At 59.7% G+C, this 21,007-nt stretch overlaps 2 protein-coding genes across 3 annotated transcripts; both read right to left on the bottom strand.

Moving 5' to 3' along the window:
- Positions 1-1,992: 1,992 nt before the first annotated feature.
- Positions 1,993-8,390, bottom strand: LOC106731755 (RNA-binding protein 3-like). Its single transcript, XM_075918602.1, has 7 exons — positions 8,245-8,390; positions 6,457-6,571; positions 4,684-4,790; positions 3,831-3,921; positions 3,659-3,743; positions 3,092-3,156; positions 1,993-2,663 (listed from the first exon to the last, which is right to left on the bottom strand). Exons 2-6 carry the CDS (start codon positions 6,557-6,559, stop codon positions 3,093-3,095), a joined length of 450 nt encoding a protein of 149 aa, XP_075774717.1. The 5' UTR covers positions 6,560-6,571; positions 8,245-8,390; the 3' UTR covers positions 1,993-2,663; position 3,092.
- Positions 8,391-10,006: 1,616 nt separating this feature from the next.
- LOC102457356 (RNA-binding protein 3-like) lies at positions 10,007-16,033 on the bottom strand. 2 transcript variants are annotated; one of them, XR_012900552.1, is made up of 8 exons: positions 15,882-16,033; positions 14,738-14,850; positions 14,309-14,415; positions 14,121-14,226; positions 13,949-14,030; positions 13,265-13,332; positions 10,358-10,430; positions 10,007-10,165 (listed from the first exon to the last, which is right to left on the bottom strand). XR_012900552.1 is itself a non-coding variant. In XM_075918601.1 (7 exons), exons 2-6 carry the CDS (start codon positions 14,838-14,840, stop codon positions 13,266-13,268), a joined length of 465 nt encoding a protein of 154 aa, XP_075774716.1. In that variant the 5' UTR covers positions 14,841-14,850; positions 15,882-16,032; the 3' UTR covers positions 12,187-12,863; position 13,265. The 2 variants fall into 2 exon arrangements, 1 of the variants encoding a protein (XP_075774716.1); XM_075918601.1 differs by lacking the exons at positions 10,007-10,165; positions 10,358-10,430 and adding an exon at positions 12,187-12,863 and having other exon boundaries at positions 15,882-16,032.
- Positions 16,034-21,007: the final 4,974 nt, after the last annotated feature.

The following is a 21,007-nucleotide window of genomic DNA, read 5'->3' as shown; positions in this document are numbered from 1 at the left end:
TCTGCCAGGAAGAGACAGTGCAGCCCGGGAGAGGCAGCGGAAGAGACGGGTCTGTACTGACGGAGCAATTGCCAACCCACACCCCAGAGAAAGTGCCTAGGGAAATGTTATTTACCCCTTCACACCAGACAAGGAACAAACTGGCTGCAGGTTTCAAACACGAGGGCCTCCATCCATTCCCTGTAAGCTGTGTACTTTGGGGGTGGGGGGGGGGAGTTTGCTGGGCACCATTTGAACGTCTCAACTAGGTTTGTTTCTACTGGTGGTGCACATTCCACATGCCTTGGTGCACAGAAAATTATTCTGCACATGGCTGGAAAAGCTTTAGAGGGAGCCTTGATCTTCACCCACTGCACAAGCCCTGTGGAACTCCTTGCTGGGGGACCCTTTGAGGGCCCACAGTGGAACTGGGTTTCAGAAAGCGAGACCTGTTCCTGGAGAGCAGCCCCCCATGGCTAATAGCCAAGAGTCAGGACGGGACACATCTCGATGCGTTGCCAGTTCTGCTCCTCCCCCGGCAGCATCCAGCCCTGGCTGCCGTCAGCCTGGATACTGGGCTAGACGGGCCCCTGGCTTGACGCAACTTGGCTGATGCCATGCGCCGATGTTACCTCTTGGCTGAGCCGCTAGCCAGGGCTCTGCAGGAGAAATTCATGCTGCAGTCAGATTTCCTTCGGGGCAGCCTTGTCCAGCCCTCTCGTTTCCAGATGCAGGAGTTTCCTTGCCACTGCTCTCCCCGGCAGCCCCCTGCCCAAAAACTCCCCCCCAGCTCTGTGCTCCTCCCCTCCCTGAGCTCCAAGTAGTCACTGAGTGGACCGCTGTCTTGGAAGGAGACCAGCAAGCTCTGGGAGTTTCCCACAGGCTTTAGGCAGGGCTGGTCCTTGGTGGACACCCCAGTCTAGCTGCTTGGATTCTGGACTAGGGCCCTGGAGGTCAGGCCTGCCCCCTAAAGGGCCATTGTGGCAGCTGTAGAACACGCCCTGGGCACAGGAAACAGCGCGAATCCCATGCAGGTTGCCTCTGGTCTGCCCCAAAGGGGCTGGCATGTCCCATGCAAGCAGGGGATTCGGGCTGTGAGCCAGGCCGGGAAGAGCTAGCTACAGGCCCAATCCACCCCGGCCCACAGCTGCATCTGGCCCTAGCGCCGAGCTGGCCCCAGATCCCGGGCAGCCTGCTCCTGGCCTGGGCAGACCGATGCGGATTCGTAGCAAGGAGTTCCCTGCCAGGAGCAGAGATGAGGGCCTAGGACTCTCCGGAAGACCGTCAGGGACGCAATGTGGACTTCTGGTTCTCAAACGTTCCAGCCCGCAGCAGCCCCCCCCCCCCCCCCGTTCAACCTAGACTTCTCCCGGGCCACCAGCCAACCCCCCCAATGAGGAAATGGGTGCAGGCCGGGAGGGAGGATGCAGGAACAGGGTGGGTGCCAGGCACATGGTCTCGGTGGGAGGGCCGAGGGAGATGGGGTGCGGGATCTGGCTTGAAGGAGTGGGAAGGGGGGCTTATACCTGGCTCGGACTCCTGCTGCTCCCATTGGCTACGATTATGGCCAATGGGAGCAGCAGGAAAAGCCTGCAGGTGCTGCCGTTCCCCCAGGTAGGGGGAGGAACAGCAGCATGTGGAACAGCTTCCTTCCCCCGCAAGACTCTCCCTCTCCCCCCACCACAGGAAGCCTGCGCTGGTGCTCCAGCCTCACAGGGCAGGGGGAGGGAAGGAGGAAGACCAGAGCCCATGGCCCACAGACCACACTGAACCACTGCCCTAGACAAGCTACCAGAAGCCAGGGAAGGTGCAAATCACTGGGCCATGCTGCAGGGCGAGCCGGCCATGCTCACGGATGCCTTTTCACCGTGGCTCAGTCATCCTGCGACCCCATTCCAGGTGCCCCGACCCCTCGGCCTGCCTCTAGCCCCTCTTCTCTATCAGCCATGCACCTGCCTGACTCCAGCCGTCTTGGCCAGGGGCTGCGTGGGCAAAGCACCAAGAGCAGAGAGCTTGTTTCGCACTGTCTTTAATAGGCTCCATAAAGCCGAAGAATTGAATACAGGAACTCCTTCACCACTTCAACACACAGTATCAAGAGAATTATGAGCGCTTCTTCCAGTAAAAAAAAAAGAGGGGGGGGCGATATAAACAAACATTTTTGAGAACCTCTGGCGCAGTTTTTTGCAAATCTAAGCTCTGGCTTGGTTACATCTGACAGGGAAAATACCTTCTGCATCGAGTCTCCCTTCGTTCTACAGGGGAGATTTGCCTCTCCCCTTGCTACACGCGAAAAAAAAGTTTACAAAACTACAAGGGCATCTTAAAAAAAGTGAAACCCCCCCCACACAGCTTGCGCTGCTCCTGGGAAGGGTGGGTCGGAGTCAGGCCCTGCCTCCCAGTCTGGCCAATTAAAAGAAGCCGAATTGAAACAAACAGAAGACGAGCTTCCCCCAAACTCTTTTCAGAACTCTTGAAATGAGCCTGATCTTTGCTTGGTGGGGGGAAGGGGGCCCCCTGGAACGGGCCGCTCCTCTCGGGGCTGCATGGGACCAGGCTACAAAAGGGAAGGTACAGGCGGATGTAACTAAACAATGAGATTCGGCGAAGCTCCAAAAATCTGTATAAATACGGCCATTGGAAGGACGGTCTCAGGTCGGGAAGGGCTGTTGCTCGGTGCTGGGCTGAGGAGGAGAAGCAGGCACAATGGTAAAGGCACTGGGGCAGACACGCGGGCAGCGTTTTACGCCCCTGCCTCCCTCCCCAGGGCGGACAGCCAGGAGGGTGCAGTTCTTAAGAGGACCCTGGCAATTAATGACGCTTGAGAGGTGGTCGGCTTCCAGCCACCGCTCACTTCCTCCTTTGGGCAACATCTGCAGCCCTGCTGGCTCGGAGCAGGTCAGACGGGAAGGCGCTGAGTTAAATCCCCCACAAACTTACAGTCTGGCGGGCGTTTTCCCCTGTCAGGTTAAATGGCAGCTCGGGATTTTCTAAGATGGCCCAACTGTGCCCCTTTAAGAGAAGTCCCCACATGCATTAGTCTAGACGGTGGGTGGGACGGACAGACAGACCTCACAGCTCAGCCAGGCCGGCGCCTTTGGGACAGACTCACCCTAGTTGTCATAGTTGTCTCTGTAGGAGCCTCCGGAGTAGCGGTCCCCATAGCCTCCCTGATTCCTGTGGGGAGAGAAAGGTGTGAGACTGGGGGGACTGGCAGAGCACCCCGCCTCTCGGGGTTTGGCTCTAGTTCCACTCCACAGCCGAGGCAGGGGCTATCGGGGGCTGCAAGGGGTCTAGTCGGACCAGGGGAGGGCGGCTGGGTTTCTGGCCACACCAAGGAAACACTGGCAAGAGACTCACACCCACCCACTCCCCGCCCGCCCCGCTGCTCCAGAATTGCTTCTGTGCCAATTTCACACCCTCCCCTGGCACGGCTGGCTTGTGCAGCCCTGAAGAGCCAAGTGTGGAAAGCCAGGGAGAGGTGGCTAGGTTCTCCCCCTGCACATCACCCCAGGAGCCAGGTGAAAGGCACAGGGCAGATCAGCTACCAGATCGCCCATCTCAGCTGGTCGCTCATTACAAACACCCCCCCAAATAAAGGCCTACCCGCCCCGCCCCTGGAGGGGTACCCCCGACTGAGTCCCCCCCCGTGCTCTCCAGTAGACTCACACCCGCTCACCTGCCACCGTAGTAATCTCTGGACCCTCCATAGCCTCCGCTTCGGCTGTCATAGCGGCCTCCGCCGTAGCCTCGGTCACCGCCCCCTGCAGCAGAGAAACAAGGGGGGGCATTTGGCTCTGGCTGCACTCAGCGGGCGGCACCGGGCAGCACGGACAGGGCAGGACACTCACCTCTTGAGAAGCCGCCACGGCCTCTGCCCCCTGAAGATCCACGGGATGATTTGCCAGCCTGGTCCACTCGGATCTGGCGCCCGTCCACAGACTGAGGAGAGAAGAGGGGGTGCTTAGAGGCAGTCCTGGGAGGCAGACAGAGCTGGGGATGCAGCCGGGGGGGCTGGCCAGCAGCCAGGAGCACCCCAGTCCTGAGGAGCATCCTTTCGGCCACTTGCCGAATGGATTCGTTGGGTCCTGCCCTATGTAAAGCTTTAGGGATGAGTCACAGCTGGGGCCGGGACTCCGAGGGGGCTGTGTCACGTTCAGATACACGGGCACGAAGGAACCCCCCCACTCCGACCCCTGGGGCAGATCGGCAGGGACCTTGGGGGTTCTCGCCTTCCTCTGCAGCCTGGGTCAAGGAACCTCAGCTGGCTAAATCCCCTGCCGTTTCTCCTTTGGCCCACTGCTCAGCCTCTGGCAGGCTGAACAGCTTTGGCCTAACATCCGTTCCAGGCACCCAGTGGCAAGCTAAGGGCCGGACCTGTGCTTCACAGCCACTGATGCCGGTGCCACAGCCCAGCGAGGGTGCCTGGGGGGCACAGGGGCAGCTAGCTTGCCTAGCTCCTTGCCCCCTTTACTGCTGTCGCCTGCTCACCTCTGCTGCTGCCTGGGGGTCCCCCACTTGCAGGGCTGTCAGGAGGCAGGCTGGCTTTGGGGAGCTGGGGAAGAGGCGGCCCCTGGCCACATGGTGACAGAGCTGTCTGCCTGTGGGGGCTCTGGAAGAGTCAGGCAGGCGCCTGGCATGGATTTGGGGGGGGGCACACGGCAGCACATCCAGCCACCATCTCTTCGGGCTACCCCCACTCACCTCCCCATTCATAGCTCTCATAGCATCCTTGGCATCCTCTGGGCGGCGGTAGGTGATGAAGCCGAAGCCTCTGGATCTCTGGGTCTCGCGGTCCTTCACTACCACCACTGGAAGAGCGAGGGTCAGGGTGTCAGCACCCCCAGCGCACACCACCTGCCCCCAGCCAGGAAGTCGGTCTCCCCTAACGCACGGCCACCAACTCACTGCAGCACTCGGAGCACCGGGATTCCCCACACGGGGCTGGCTGCAGGAAGGACAGACCCTAGAGACCCACTGAGGGCGCCCCATGGCCAGGCCCCTCAGAAAGGCTAAAGCCCGTCTACCCACAGTACAGTAGCTGGGCTGTACAGTCACACCTTGCCTGGGCCCCTAGCAAGTCACTGGCTTCTGCAGAGGGAGACCCCTGGGTTCCTTGCCTTAAGAGGGGCAGCACTTTCCGAGTCAGCAGGACGCACTGCAGATCTCACACTTCAGCAGGCCAAGGCAGAAAGCGCCAACGCAGGGACAAGGCTAATGGTAAAATGGGACCCATCTGGGGTACCACTCCCCACTGGCACTGCCCTGGACCTAGGCCAGCGCAAGGAGGAGGCCCCTGCGGTCTGTGGACGGACTGCAAGGAGGAGCCAGAGCTATGGACAGTTTGCTCACCCACCTTTCACCTCCACTTCATTGCCCCTTCAATTCAATACCCTGCTCCCAGCCAAACGACCCCCTTGCTTCCCAAAAGCCTGGCGTTTGCTGCCGTCTGACCACTCTCCCTGCTCGCAAGTTTGGCCCTTTCTCCCACAGGGTATGGCCTAGAGGGTCACCGGCTCATCAGAACAAGGCACCCCCTGCTCTCCTGTGCTCGACGGACCCAGTGGGGGCTTATCCTTGGCCGGTCCTTAGACTCAGCAGTAACTGATGTGCTTAATGTTAGCAGTGTAGCTGAAGCCACGCTGGTCCTAGGACACGAGCAAGACCGGTGGGTGGGAAGTGCCTCTGGAAGAGAAAGACGCTTGCCAGCACAGGGGACCGCTATAGCTCACAAACCGGCCTCTTTGCTGCTCCACTAGCCGGGAACGCCCCAGCTAACGCCACCCTGGGACGTCGCTGCTCGAAAGCGTGCATGACAATTCAACATGCCGCTTTCAGGCTTGTGCTTCCCCTACCACCGGACTACATGATTGATCAGAGCCCAGGTTATGGTTAGAAGATCCCAGGTGAATTCCCACAAGCTGGTTAGGAAATGAATTTTTCACTAGAGCAAATTCCAACTCCTTGCATCTGCTCGTAGAAGTTTTTCCATGCAAAACTGTCAGTCCTCCCTCTGGCAAAGTCTCCCAACCTGAGTGTACTGAACCAAGATGGCGCTGACGCCCAGCCAGATCACTATTCCCACAAGCCCGTGGTCTTTTCTGGGCACGCTACAAACACCCCTCACCATGGTGTGTCACGGGTAGCCCAGGAAAGCTGAGACATGATAGGGAAGGAGCCCAAGCAAACCCTGTTTCTGGCCCAAACCTGAACTTTTCAGCCCAAGTCATAACATTTTCCCTGGAGGAAGTGGGCACTTCCCACAATGAGCCCCAATTTCCTGTCCCACCCCCATTGTTCAAAGGCTCCCCTCCCCCAGCACTTCCCGCCAACACCTGCAGTCCTGCCTCCATTTCTGCTAACGGACAGGCCGCGTGTTTCATGCTTGGGTGAAGGCATTTCCGTGGCAAGGCCGAGTCGGGGGCGTAACTGCGTGCTGAGTGAGAGGAAAGGGGGCGGGAAGACTGACAGACTTGCCTTCCGCTATGTCCCCATAGGGGGAGAAGAGCTGCTCCAGGTTCTGCTCATTGGTGTCGAAGCTGAGTCCTCCAATGAAGAGCTTGCCTTCGTCAGATGACATGGCTGAAGTCACCTGCAGATGAAGCAAACACTTGGTCACCAGAACTGGGGCTGCAGCTGCAATTTGTTAGCAAAGAGGCTGGGACATTACACACGCGGTCTCTGCACCAGACCAAGAACACGAGGCATCTAGCCCAGTTTTCCTGCCCTGGACCTCAACAGACCAATTGTCCCATCCAGCTCACTGCTCTCCCCACACCCCCATCCTTGCTGCCCCACTTTAGACCAGATGTCCTGCCCAGACCAGTTTCCCACCCATGCAGAAATACAAAGGGCAGGGCAGACAGGTGGGCCCAGCTTGTCTGCCATATGTGGCAGTTACTATTCAAGCTCCTCAGAGACCCAGAAACTCAGTGCAAGTGACATAATAGAGAGAATTTCTTGAAGCTACATGATCTCAGAGCTGCTGCAGACCAAGTTATTGGCCCCCTTCGGCTATTGCATCAAAGGAGCCGCTCATTCCGCCCCTGATATCGACTCACCTCCAGGTGGCCCATGGTACCAGCCTGCATTTCCCACTTGCCTCCTTACTGAACAAGCCCCTTCCTGCTTTCTCCCCTGCCACCCCCCTCCCTCGGGCACACTCCCTTTGAACATCTGCTGGGGTACTGGATTATCAATCAAATCCTTCCTTTGTCATGATACTTAAAACCCTCCACAGCCAAGCTGCTGGCAGGCTGAAACCCCTGCAGATCAATACTCTCTGTTTCCCCTGTACTCTGCTCCCCCATCTGCCTCCCTGCTGCCTCATTTTATACTTAGAGATCCTTATCTTCTGCGCTTGCACAAAGCCTTGCAGATGAGCCACAAACCCCCCCCCCCCCCCGCTACCATAACACAAAGAATACGGTTGGATTCAATTATTTTTTGGAAAACCGTTAACAAATATCCACTCCCAGGCACGGCAGCCCGTGGAACAGGCCCCCATGGAGAGGCGGGAAGAGGGGAGCAGGAGGCAGGCCTGGGGGTGGGTGTAAGGGCCTCTCGCTGTGGGGCAGTGAATCCGGGTGCCAGGGAACTCCCGCCGCGCAGGGATGAGGGGGCCGGATGGGGGGGCCCAAGGGCCACTCTCGGGCCGTGCGCCCGCCCAGGGGCCAGCTGCGCCCCCAGGAACAGGCGGGGGGGGCGGCCGCAGCCGCCAGGACCCGCCCCCAGGCGATCGGCCCCTCGACGGGGAGGCGGCTCCGCCCAGGCTGGGGGGGGTGCAGAACGTGCCCCTCCATGATGGGGGGGCGCCGCTGCCCCACAATTCCCAGCGGCAGAGCGGCCCCCACCCGCCCGGAGGCCAGGCCCCTCCAAGATGGCACCGAGCACGTGGGGCCCGGCCGCCGCACGTGGCGACCACCCAGGAGCCCTCGGGGGACACGTGCGCGAGCCCGCGCATGCGCCGCAGCTCCAAGCGCCGCGGCGCGCGGCCCTTCCGCTAGCCACCTCCGCGCACCCCCGCCCCCAGGCGGGAGAAGCGCGGGCCAGCGCATGCGCAGATCTAACTCGGCGCCCGCCGCGCATGCGCAGGGAAACTCCTTCCCCCCCCACTGCCGCCGCACCGCCGCCGCCCAGGCCCAGGCCCCGGCCCCGTCGAGGCGGTGGCGAACGGCGCCATTTTGTCCCTCGCAGCCGCCCCCCAGTCACATCCCCCCCGCTATCCTCGGCAGTAGGCCCCGCACGCGGGCTCGGGGGGCTCACCGGCTGGGTCGGAGCGGAGCGCGGTGGAGCTGCTGCTGCCTCGGCGTCGGCGGGAGAAGGGAGGATGAGAGCGAGGCTGCGCAGGCTACGCCCCTTCCTGCCACCGAGCGCTGATTGGCGGCCTGGAACTGAGAGGGGCGGAGCTCATCAGTCTCAACGGTCGCGTCCTATGAGCGGCCCGCCCATTGGCTTGCGAAACAAAGGCGTACGCCCCGCTGGCCGCCGGCAGTTCTGATTGGCTAGCTAGCTCGCCCCCGCAGTACGTAGGGACCGACGATTGGCCGACTAACCAACTGTCTGGGAAATGAGACCACGCCCCCATCCGCTCTGACCGGCTGGCACGGAGACAGGCAGCGTCGCCCCCTAGCAGCGTGAAGCCGTCATTGGCTAGAAGAGAAGCCGGCGGCGCTGATTGGCTCAGGCCGCGCCGCCTACGTGACAGTAACGCTGATTGGGAGCAGGGCCAAGGCCCAGGCCTCCCTGTGCACTTCGCCCTGCAGGCCTGGCGCCCCCCCTTGGGGCTGGCGTAGGGCCAGGATGACTCCGCCCCCTCAGCAGCAAGGACATGGCTCTGCGGGGGGGGCGCTGCTGCCCTGCCCTTCCTTAGCCAGGCACGGGGCCGGCCCCCCACCGCGAGGGGCAGGCAGGCGTCAGGTGGCCCTTTACCTCCCCCGAGGCAGAGCGCCCCAGAGCTCTGGAACCGCGGGGAGCATTACTGGCCCCATGGGCCTTCCTCAGCTGAGTGGGGAGGCCCCAGCCACTGCCCGCCCTGGGGGGTACCCATGTGCCAGCCAGAGGCCCCAGCTGGCAGTGAATTACAAACAAGCAGTTTGGCTCCCCCTTTCCATGCAGCTGTCCCCCCACCCTCAGGCTAGCTGGGTGCAGTGGCTGGGAGAGCAGGTAGCTCAGCAGGAGGCTTGGCTAGAGCCAGGCCTCTCCCCATAGGTGCAGGAGATGCCCACGGGAGCCTGCCCTCTGACTAAACGGAGCAACGTACAACAGGGGCTGGACTCCAAACCCTTTAGAACAAATGAGGAAGCAGGCCTCAGGGGAAGCTGTTAACTCCTCCCAGCAGCCAGGCCCACACCCTGTGAGGACAATGAACCCATTCTCTCCCCCCCCCCCCAGTGCCCCTTCTGTGGCCACTAGCACTTTCCAACCTCTCCAGCTGAGGCCAAGGGACTGGCCAGGAAACCCATCAGCTAGACCCAGGCACTTCTAAGACCTAACAAGCACAGTATGGCCCTGCTGGCACCCATAAGCTGGCAGGGGGGCAAAGGGGGAGAGAAGAGGAGAAAGGGGTGGCTGATCTCAGTTCACCTTCTTCCAACCAAGGCTCCCCCCGCTAAAGCCATAACACCCCCACAGCAGGGGCTGCAGCTGCCCACGCCCAGCAGGAAGAGACCAGAGGCAGAGCAGGCCCTGGCTAGGCCCCAGCAGCGAGGAGCCTGTGCCCTACGGGAGCAGCTTAGCTTATGCCTCTGAACAGAGCCTGCTTCCTCCCTGAGGGTGGCTGGTAATAGGAAGGAAGTTGCTGAGCTCTGAGCAGGCTAAATAAGGTACCTTCCGGGCACATGCTCAGCCCCCCACCCCCGGCACAGCTGCCAGAGAAAACAGGAACCCACAGCCCCAGAACACCAGCCACCTTCCTTTCCAGGCTGCTGCCCTCACTTCTGCCCGTGCAGCTTGGTGAGGCAGGCAGGCAGGCCGGCCCCCCCCATTGTTCCTCAGCCCAGCTGCATATAAGAAAGCTCAGCAGACACTGGGTCCAGCAGCCTTTATTGTGCTGAAGGACTCTGGCCAAGGCCGGGTGTGCGCCTGCTCTGGCTGACGGGCTCAGGCTCTCAGCAGCAGCACTGGGGCTGGACAGCTCAGGCGTGTGGATGCCCTCGCGGCGAGTCCTGTGCGCGATACGGCCAGCCTGCAGGGAGAGATGGACACAGGTTCATACTTCAGAAGCTGGCAGGCAGCAGGGCTAAGCCACCACCAATCACTGGACCCTTCTCCATCCGCTCCCACCCCAGCCCTACGGCACATGGGGCCACTACTGCCCCTCGCCAAGGCGGAGCTGGGCTCTTTGCCATAGGATGCGGGGCACAGCCCGGAGCCATACCTCGGGCCGAATCCTGGTCCGGTCTCCGTATCCCTTCCTTTCATGGTAGGGCCATTGGCAGCGCTGCTTCCACCTGCCAAAGCAAAGCCGTGTTACTAGCCAGCCTGGACTTGCCCAGCATGTCACAAGCAAGTCACTGAACCCGGCGGTCTGAGCAGGCTACTCCAGGACTGGCCAATGCCACCCATTGGCCAACCTTGGAGAGTCAGTCACTACGGAGACTCCCGCCCACCCCCATTTGAGAACCTACCAAAAAGGTGTCTTGTCACCGTCGCATAGCAATTTAACCTGGCAGGTCAAGGCACTGGCTCCCCCACCTCCCCCCGCTGCACTGGGAACAGCCCCTCCCAGCAGACACGAGTCCAAGGGCTGCACAAGGCATGGATTTTAAAGTCTTGGACCAAACGGCAGTGCGCACGAGGGGGAGGCTGGGTGTTGTGTACAGTCCAGACTGCCTCCCCCACAGCGGTAGGGGTTAGGCACAGCTCAGACAGGCCCCCAAAAGTCAGTCCAAAAAAAGACCAGCGTTAGCCCTAGGGACGAACTGTGGAGGAGAGAAGATGCGGACACGAGCAAAAGAGTTACCTCGAATTACAGGACTATATCCACATATGAACTAGGCAAGAGAGCAGCTTTCGTCTCACACGGATCGCACTGAAGGAGAGTCACAACACACTTCGGGGTCTCGAAGGACACTGGTTTCCATACGCTAGCAGAGAATGCTCACAGCGGGTAAGATCAGGACAAGGCTAGCTACCATAGGCCCACCTACCCCTCTGACACCAACTGGCTGTCTCCGACCCTAGCTCTAAGCTAACCACCATGGCCACCAGATCCAAGAACGGCACCTCTTTACCACTGGGCCGTCATGGCAGTTCGAAAGAGAACAGAGGGAGGAGATGCCCCTGAGGTGGGGGCAGAGGGTGCACGCTAACTGGATGATTTGATGCACCATCCTGCTGCAGGCTGGGAAGACATTTCCCCAGGGTGGTCAGCTATTGACAAGGCTACTGGATTTATTCTTGGCCACCTGCTGCAGATTTGCTTCCCATGCACCCAGGGAAAGCAGCGTCACAGCAGAGCAAGGGGCATCGTACCCCATGGCATACATGCCAGCTCCCGCAGACTGTGGGTTGTTACTGTCCCTTTCCCAGTTCCGCTGCCACCGCTACCAAGAACGGAGGCACTAATGGAAGATGGATGTGCCAGCTGAAGCCGAAACCACTTCAGTTACGGATTCGTGCTGTTTAGGAAACGAGCATCCTCGAGAATCCAAGATCCTCCGGCCTCACTGGACAACAAGTAGCATCTCGTTCTGGTTTCTAAAGAAACCCAGGACAGCTTTCTTAACATCACCTCCACCACCAAATGCCATTGCTAGAGCTTCCGGCTTAGGCTCAAGCCCTTCCCTGTGCAGCTCCTATGGCAGCACAAGATGGCAACATTTGGACCGCACGCCGCTGCAGCGAGTAGCCAAGGAGTCGTGGAAAGCTGTGCTGGTTTTACAGCTAATTTGGAGCCAGATTTGAGACTCCTTGCCAGCTTAAGTTTGGGACATGTCCTTGATGTGGCCACAAGGCTTCAGAAGCAGAATTAGACTGCAACCCCCTTTCGATACTTTAGGCTGCTCAACAAGGCAGACAGAGGGGATAACGGGGTTTAATGTTTGTGCGACAGTGACAGGAGTTCATGGCCAGGCCGCCTTCTGGTTCCATGTACAATGACACCTAGGTCAGCGTAGATGGGACCAGAAACCGTCTCCCCTGCCCTAACCTCACTCCCTCCTCTGTCTGTCTTGTGCAGTGCAACGAAATGTCGAGAGCAAAGAGTTCGTTTCAGACGGTCTTTTAATAGGCTTCGTAAAGCCAGAGAACTGAATACAGGAATTCCTTCACCACTTCAAATACAATACCAATGGAATTATGCGCATTTCTTCCAGTAAAAAAGGACAAATATAAACAAACATTTTCAAGAACCTGTCGTGGAAAGCTTTTGCAAGTCTAAGTTCTGGGGGTTGTTACATTGTACAGTGAAAATACCTTTTGCTGCATATCGAACTTACGAGTCACATGTGTTCCTTTAGATATACCAAAGGCTATCATGGCTTTTGCCCTTCCCTTGCTATACACTAAAGGACCAGAACTCCAAGGTATCATTGCACTTGTCTTAGAAACTCCAGCTTGTGGGAACAGTGCGTTAAAGTGAGTTCAGGGCCCCGTGCTTACGAGAAACCTTGGGCTGTTGACAAATCAAATGGAGAAAGAAAAAACCAAAGATTTCAAAAATGCTTTAAAAAACCACTCGAAAATAAACAGAGCTTTCTTGAGGAAAGTCTCAACGGGCCATCTCGTAGCAGAAGCTGTCAGGCTGCGTGACAAGACTACAAAAGGGAAGATACAGGTAGAGATAACTAAACAATAAGTTTCAGCGAAGCTCCAAAACTCTTTATAAATACGGCCATTGGAAGGACGATCTTGAGTCAGGAAGGGTTTTTACTCGTTGCGAGCTGAGGACAAGAAGTAGGTACAATCGTAAAGGCACTGAAGCATACCGACACTTTTGTAGCATTTCACCATCTTCTAAGACTGTTTTTGGGGCTCTGTGAGGCTAGGAATCTCCAGGACTCCCCCTCCCCCAGTTATCTAGTCGCTGGATGGCGGTCACTTGTGTTAAATGGAATTCTAAGCCTCCACATGCATTTCATGCTAGCTATCGACCAGGGTTAACGGAACCAAGGCCTGGCAATAAGACTCAGTCAGGCTTGTTAAAGGCGGACAAAGAGACGAGTCCCAGCTACTAATCCTCGATTATGGCCACTGCTCAGCACAAGATGGTGCGTTGCAAAGGTTTTAAGTGCACCTGCTAATCAAGAGAAGTGCTGTATTTCATTCTCTCAGCTCCACCTACCTTAGTTGTCATAGTTGTCTCTGTAACTGCCTCCAGAGGAGTAGCGGTCATTATATCCTCCCTGATTCCTGAAAGCAAAGCACAACTCTTATTACATTCACTCCAACGCCCTCAATTCTAAGGGCAATGGAAAACTGATCAAGTCAGACCCCCACAGGACAGGGCAGACAAGATGAGTAGAAGCAGAAACCTAAGACTTTTAAAAAATGAACTGCCTAATGTTGAATTCAAATGTAGCAGGGACAAAAAAAATCCCCCCCTCCCCCCAAGCCAGTGTTTCCTGTAAGCCAAGTGCTTGGGTGGCCACTTGGCCACCCAAGGGATTAGCACAGCACCCACAGGCAGCAGCATGCCTTTCTAATGGTGCACAGCCACATCCCCAGGGCACACAAATTTTATTCTGCACATGGACGGAAAAAAGTGAGGGAACATCACCCACAACTCTTGCTCAATTCCAATACAGATCATCTCTCTCACTTAAAGAACACGTGCCTTATTACTTGAATTTTTCTAGCTTCAGCTTCCAGTAGCTGGATGACATTAGCGCTCTGCAATTGAGCAAGGCAAGCCTAATATCCAAGTACTGATCTGCACGTAGGTGCTTGCAGACTAAGCTCAAGTCACCCCTCAACATTCTGTGTTAAGCTTCATCAATTGGGCTCCTGGAGTCTCATTAAGAGTTACCTGCCACCGTAGTCCCGGGACCCGCCATAGCCGCCACTTCGGTTGTCATAGCGGCCGCCACCGTAGTTTCTGTCTCCACCTCCTACAGCACACAGGGTAAAAAGACATTAGTGCTCCTACTCCCAAAGGACAGGGACTTGCAGATTGAGAACAGCAGGGCTGCTAGACTCACCTCTGGAGTAGCCACGGCCTCGTCCCCTGCCTCCAAATGAGCCACCTCTGGATCCACGGGAAGATTTCCCAGCGTGGTCAACTCTGATTTGACGCCCATCCACGGACTGCAGCGAAACAAGACATGTTTAGGAAAGGGAACAGGTTAAGCAGCAGCCTGCAGTAAGATATCACTGCAGTAAGACTCACCTCTCCGTTCATAGCTCTCATGGCATCCGATGCATGTTCTGGGTTGGCAAAGGTGATGAAGCCAAAGCCTCTGGACCTCTGGGTCTCTTTGTCCTTAATTACCACCACTAGAAGGGGAAGAAATAAAGGGCAATTGAGCCAACTTGCACTTGGAATTGACCTGTGTCTACAAATCACCCTTATGTAGCACAGGCCTCATGCACTGGTCAATTACTTGATGCTGCTCCTAGATGCACCCCACAGCCTGACCACACTGCAGTATCTTTGTAGTAAGATATCTGCTGATACCACATGGCAAAGAGCTGTGCCAGTTTACTAGGCAGCTGATATTAAGGCAGAGGCCTAAGCACCTACTGCAATGAGGTCTTGCAAAACCAATTCCCCTCACAGTCATAGGGACCAGGTGTGCAGGCATAACTGAATCCTTACCCTCAGAGATGGGGCCAAAGGAGCCAAAATGCTGCTCCAGGCCTTGTTCGTCGGTCTCAAAATTCAGACCCCCAACAAAGAGTTTTCCTTCTTCAGAAGACATGGCGAGGAGTCTGGGAAGGAGATGCAAGGTGGTTAGGAAGAACAGATGACATGACTTCCCCTCTCAAGCCCGGAGTCAAGCCCCGCATGGAAGGAGGGAAAGAAGAGACGTAGACACTGCAGCAGAGGATTCTCCCCTGAGAGTGAGAGCTTCAGCACTCCCTACAAGTTCCGAGGGGCCCCAGGTAGCTTCCCCCCTCCCCATTGCCTCCCAGGGGCAGGGAGCAACTGAGCATCAGAAAGTACTTTCTCCCTGAGGGCCTTATGGAGCCTGCAACCCTCAGCCCCCTACCGCAGCCTTCTCCCAAGGAAATGGGATTGGATCATCATCGGGATGGATACTAAAGCGCCTCAACACGTCCCCCGCCCCCCTCCTTCCAAGGCCCGGGTGGGAGGAAGTGCCCCAGGACAGCCGCTCTCGGGGTGACCCTGCGAGGGTCCCAGACCCGCTGCCCAGAGCTCAGGGCTGCTGCAGGCCCCCCCATGAAACAGGCCCGGCTGCTCTCCCAGCCCAGGGAACTCGCCCCCCCCCCCCGGCCTTAGGGGGCCCACGTGCTCTTCACCCCCTCCCCAATGGAGGGCGCAAGGGCCCAGGAGCCCAACCCCGCCCCCAGCGGCCGCCATCTTGCGTCCCGCGCAGAAGAGATGGCGGCGGGCGATCACGTGGCCAGGCCCGCGCCGGATGGAACGCCGCCCGCCCCAGGGTTCCAAGGCGCCCCCTCCCGCAGAGCCGGCGCGAGCCCCGCGGAGAGAACGCCAGCGAGGCGACCACCGCGCATGCGCGCAGCAGTCCGGTTCCCACCAGAGGCCCCGCTTGGCCGCCAACGTTCCGAGACCGCCCCCGCGCATGCGCGCCCCTAAGGCCTCTTCCGTGCGCCGCCCCTTCGCCACAGAATCCCCCTCCTGCACCGGCCACCAACGTTTCATCAGGGTCCCGTCGGCCGCGCATGCGCGCTTTAGGCCGCCACGGCCCTCCCACAATCCCTCGACTCCCTCTGCGCCAGGGCGAGCACCCGCCACCACGTCCCGCGCCACCACTCACCAGGCGAGTCCTTCCCGGGCTGGAGCTGCTGAAAAGGCGGCCGAGGTGCCGCCCGCTCGAGCCTTATATAGCGGCCCCGCCCACCGCTCACGTGACGCTCGGCTCGGCGCTCCCATTGGACGCAGTGACGAGACGCGCACGCGCGCGGAGCGGAGGGCAGAGAAGGGCGGGGCCAGCCCCAAGCTGGCCCATCCGGGACGTTGGCACGCGGCGCCCATCCGGGTCCTGCCCAACTGCCGCCGCGCCCCGCCTTTTCCCGCCAAGCCCGGCCCAGGCCGCCTGCGCATGAAGCACATCCGGGGACTTCCCCCACCCAGCGGCGTCCGGCTCCTGGCCTCTCGGAGCCCCGCCCATGGAACATCCGGGGCCCGGCGGACTTTGAGCCCCGCCCCCTGCTCTAAAGGCCGCCCCTGAGCCCCGCCCCCGCTCGCAGCCGGGTCCTTCCGTCTCACCCCCCCCCCGCGCTGCTGCCCTGATCCGGGGGGAGGGGCGCAGGCGTGAGGCTTAATTAACAGTGAATTGTAATAATTAATTAATTTGCATAAATGCCCCGCCCCCTCCATGACCTGAAATCCCCGCCACGGGGGGGGGGGCAATTCCCGCGTTTTACCCGCCACGGGGGGGGGCAATTCCCGCGTTTTACCCGCCACGGGGGGGGGGGGGGGGGCCGAATCCCTGCATTTAACCCCCAAGGAAAGGGAAATCCCCACATTTTCCCCCGGAATGGGGGGGTGACTACGCGTTTTACCCCGGAACACACGGGGGGGGCCAATCCCTGCGGGAACGGGCGGCGGGGGAATCCTGATTTTCGGTTTGTGTCGGGAAGAAAGTCCCAGCGCTCGCTCAGCATCCCGCCGAGAGCACCGCTCGCCAGCCGAACACCAGGGCGCCGGCGCCGCCCTCGCCAGCCGAACACCAGGGCGCCGGCGCCGCCCTCGCCAGCCGAACACCAGGGCGCCGGCGCCGCCCTCGCCAGCCGAACACCAGGGCGCCGGCGCCGCCCTCGCCAGCCGAACACCAGGGCGCCGGCGCCGCCCTCGCCAGCCGAACACCAGGGCGCCGGCGCCGCCCTCGCCAGCCGAACACCAGGGCGCCGGCGCCGCCCTCGCCAGCCGAACACCAGGGCGCCGGCGCCGCCCTCGCCAGCCGAACACCAGGGCGCCGGCGCCGCCCTCGCGCCCGTGCAGAGAGAACGCGGGCGACGACACACGACACGAAATAACTCCCACTCCTTACGGACCCGCCATGGGGCTGGGACACGGTTCTGCCTGTGCCTGGCCTCTGCCCCGTTCACCGAATCGCGCCCGACGCGGAAATCCTCCTGATTTCAAACCCTTCCCGAGTTCCCTGTCACGAGCGCGTGAATAAAACAATTCTAGGCCCTCTCTCCCGCGCCGGGAACTTTCCTGGAAGTGCAAGCGACGCAAAGTGACTTTGCCCGGTCAACGCCCGGCCGCACCTGCTAGTGCTGTGTAATTGCCGTCCCTCTTGGTCCTCTCCCACTTGTGCCACACGGCTTTTAATCTTTCCAGTTGGTGCCCTCGGCCCCCACTCACAGAGCATGTGGCTCCCCATCTTTCTTTCTGGAACCGGGGCTTTTCGATGATCTGATAAACTTTTCCTAGAAAACTCCCCATTTGCACTTATATTTTATGGCCTCGTTTCCCTCCCCCGCCCCCCCCCCCCAATTTGCTGCAAGTGCTTTGGAGGACAGGGTTCTAAATCAAAGTGATCTGAACAAGCAGGGGAGACGGTCGGAGGTCAAGAGGATGAAGTTTAATAAGGACCAATGCAAAGGGCTCCACTTAGGAAGGACCAATCCGTGCCACACGCACAGAACGGGAAGCGACTGTCTAGGAAGGAGTCTGGCAGAAAGGGATCTAGGGGTCATAGTGGACCACACGCTAAATATGAGCCAACAGTGTGACACTGTTGTAATAAAAGCAAACATCATTCTAGGATCTGTGCACAGGAGTATTGTGAGCCAGATGCGGGACGTCATTCTGGTCTGCTCTGCGCTGGTCAGGCCTCCGCTGGGGGATTGTGGCCAGTTCTGGGTACCACATTTCAAGGAAGATGTGGAGACATTGGAGAGGGTCCAGAGAAGAGCAGCAAGACTGATGGCCGGTCTAGGGAACAGGAGCTGGGCGGGCAGACAAAGAATTGGGCTTGTTTGGTTTGGAAAGGAGAAGACTGAGGGGGGACATGAAGCAGTTTTCAGGTATGTTAAAGGGTGTCGCGAGGAGGAGGGAGAAAAATTGTTCCCCTTGGCCACTGAGGACGGGACAAGCAGCAATGGGGCTTCAACTGCAGCCAGGGAGGTTTGGACATAAGGAAAAACTTCCCGCCTGCCAGGGGTGAAACACTGGTCAATTGCCTAGAGGGGCTGTGGAATCTCCGGCCCTGGAGATATGGAAGAGCAGGTTGGACAGACGTCCAGGCGTGCTCTAGAGCAGCGTTTCTCAGCCAGCGCTACGAGTACCCTCCGGGGTACTTGAGAGATGTCTGGGGGGTCCGTCAACACAACTGAAAGGTGGAGAAAACGGCATTTTTGTTTGACGTTTGACAGCGCTTTATTATTTTTGTACTTTTTACACCCAAAAAAGTCATCACCCGCCCGACTGCGATGGAGTTGTTTAAACAAATGTGTCTCTGAAAACTGTAGGTACTGGGGGAACTTACACGTTTTTTGAAAAAGGGGTACTTATAATTTTTTCAAGGGGTACTTTATAACAAAAAAGGTTGAGAAACACTGAACTAGACTGTGCAGGGTCCTGGCTCACTTGCTGGTCCCTTCCAGTCGTACGATTTTATTTCACTCACCATTTTTCTCTCTGTTAGGAAATTAACCCATTTAAAGCGCAGAGGAAACACCATGGTACAGGCTGGGACCCCGTGCTGGCCCATATTGAATTATTTAATAACAAAAGGTGATGGCTTATCTCCGCACCGGATAAGCCATCCCCATGCAGTGTTATATGTGGGGGTTCCCCAGCTGCCCTGCCCTAGAATTGTCTGCCTCTCCGCGCTGGCTGAGCCAGCCCCATGTGGTGTTCTGTGTCGGCTGTTCCCCAGCTGCCCTGCCCCAGAGGTGGCTGCATTTCAAAGCTAGGGGAGCCCTCCCCTTGGGCTGTGTTGTATGTGGCTGTTCCCCAGCTGCCCTGCCCCAGAGGTGGCTGCATCTCAGAGCTAGGGGAGCCCTCCCCCTGGGCTGTGTTGTATGTGGCTGTTCCCCAGCTGCCCTGCCCCAGAGGTGGCTGCATCTCAGAGCTAGGGGAGCCCTCCCCCTGGGCTGTGTTGTATGTGGCTGTTCCCCAGCTGCCCTGCCCCAGAGGTGGCTGCATCTCAGAGCTAGGGGAGCCCTCCCCCTGGGCTGTGTTGTATGTGGCTGTTCCCCAGCTGCCCTGCCCCTGCATCTCAGTGCCCGGAGGGCTGTCCGATGGTGCTGGAAGGAAGGAGATGGAGTCAGAGGCCTTTCAACGCCTTTATGATTGTTCCAGGCTGTGGCCCAGCGCCTCGTGGGCCTCAGTTCCAGTGGGCGGCTGGGTCCAGGCTGAGGGAGATGACGGGGGTCGGGGGGGCAGTGGGGGAGGTCAGAGCGCGCAGGGAGCTGTACCAGTCCTCGGGGGCACAGGGAGGGGGCGGGGGGTGGGGACAGGGGAACTGGGCAGGGGGAGGTGGGAGTCCTGGGGGGTAGGAGGCAGGGAAGCGGGGAAGGTGGGGGTGGGGGGCCAGGGGCGGGGTGTACTGGTACGGCCGGGGTGACGGAGCAGGTACGGGCCCCACAGAGAGGCCACGCGGGGGGCTGGGCTTCAGCAAGGCCCGTTCGTGCTTCCGCTGCTTGGCCCGGCGGTTCTGGAACCACACCTGGAAAGAGAAAAAGACGCCGTCCAGCCCCAGCTGCGCTCCCCAGCCCCTCACAGGCGTGCGCCCGGCTGGGACCCCAGCGATGCCTCGCCCGCTGCGGAGTGCAGCCACCTCTGGGGTGGGGCAGCTGGGAAACACCCACACAGAACGCCCGCCAGCGGCCAGGCCTGAGTGCCAGGGGAGAGCGCCCGCCCCGGAGCCCCCTGGGTACCTGGATCCGGGCCTCGTTGAGCCGCGTGGCCCGGGCCAGCTCCTCCCGGACGTAGATGTCCGGATAGTGGTTCTTGGCAAAGGCGGCCTCCAGCTGCTCCAGCTGCTCCGGCATGAAGCTGGTGCGATGGCGCCGGCGCGTGGGGGTGGGAAAGAGCAGGGCAGGGGGAGCGGCCGGGGGCCCCCCCTCCAGGCCAGGCATCTCTTCCGGAAGGGGGGGCTGATAGCGTCTGAGAGGGAGACAGTGGGGGGGGTCAGGATTTCTGCCCGAGCCCCTCCCCCCAACCCACAGCCCCTGCCAGCCCTGCCCTGGGCTCCCCCGAGCTCTGCGGGCCCCTGTGGCTCTGCCCCCTGGTGGCTCAGGAAGGGTGCAAGCCCTACTACTGCTGCTGCAGGGGGCGCTCCCCCTGTCGCCCTGCCACTCCGGCAGCCCCTTGCAGGCTAGAGGGGAGTTTCCTGCACCCCCCAGGTCCCCGCGCCCCCCCCTCAGGGCAGAGCCCACTGCCAATTCCCGGCTGTGAGCCCCAGGATTACATGGGGGGAACCTGATCGCCCCTCCCCCCCGGCGGCCGAACCTGAGAGCGTGGGAACGCAGAGCCCCGGGGACACAATGCACCCGGGAGGCTAATTAGTCTGGGTCTGGGGGTGGGGCGGGGCAGGAACCTGAGCCCGGAGCCTGGGTGCCAACAGCATTTTCATTAACGCGGCCGTGACCGGATGCCACGGCCCCAGCTCCCAGCCCCCCCCCCGCTCTAACCACTAGCCCCCACTCCCCTCACAGAGCCGGGGAGACAATCCAGACCTCCCAGCCCCCCCCCGCTCTAACCACTAGCCCCCACTCCCCTCACAGAGCCGGGGAGACAATCCAGACCTCCCAGCCCCCCCCCGCTCTAACCACTAGCCCCCACTCCCCTCACAGAGCCGGGGAGACAATCCAGACCTCCCAGCCCCCCCCCGCTCTAACCACTAGCCCCCACTCCCCTCACAGAGCCGGGGAGACAATCCAGACCTCCCAGCCCCCCCCCCGCTCTAACCACTAGCCCCCACTC

The sequence above is a fragment of the Pelodiscus sinensis genome, unplaced genomic scaffold, assembly GCF_049634645.1.
Source record: "Pelodiscus sinensis isolate JC-2024 unplaced genomic scaffold, ASM4963464v1 ctg102, whole genome shotgun sequence".
Classification (NCBI taxonomy): Eukaryota; Metazoa; Chordata; order Testudines; family Trionychidae; genus Pelodiscus; species Pelodiscus sinensis.
Note: the sequence above shows the minus strand (reverse complement) of the source record. Positions and strands in the feature narration are given on the sequence as shown.

What these genes read in the sequence shown, in the direction of transcription:
- LOC106731755 (XM_075918602.1), bottom strand. Translation starts at nt 6,559, where the DNA reads ATGTCATCTGACGAAGGCAAGCTCTTCATTGGAGGACTCAGCTTCGAC. An exon ending in TGAGAGCTATGAATGGGGAG is followed by an intron (nt 3,922 to 4,683) that starts GTGAGTGGGGGT and finishes TTCTCTCCTCAG; the next exon opens with TCTGTGGACGGGCGCCAGAT. An exon ending in AGAGATTACTACGGTGGCAG is followed by an intron (nt 3,157 to 3,658) that starts GTGAGCGGGTGT and finishes CTCTCCCCACAG; the next exon opens with GAATCAGGGAGGCTATGGGG.
- LOC102457356 (XM_075918601.1), bottom strand. Translation starts at nt 14,840, where the DNA reads ATGTCTTCTGAAGAAGGAAAACTCTTTGTTGGGGGTCTGAATTTTGAG. An exon ending in TGAGAGCTATGAACGGAGAG is followed by an intron (nt 14,227 to 14,308) that starts GTGAGTCTTACT and finishes GTTTCGCTGCAG; the next exon opens with TCCGTGGATGGGCGTCAAAT. An exon ending in AGGCCGTGGCTACTCCAGAG is followed by an intron (nt 14,031 to 14,120) that starts GTGAGTCTAGCA and finishes TGTGTGCTGTAG; the next exon opens with GAGGTGGAGACAGAAACTAC.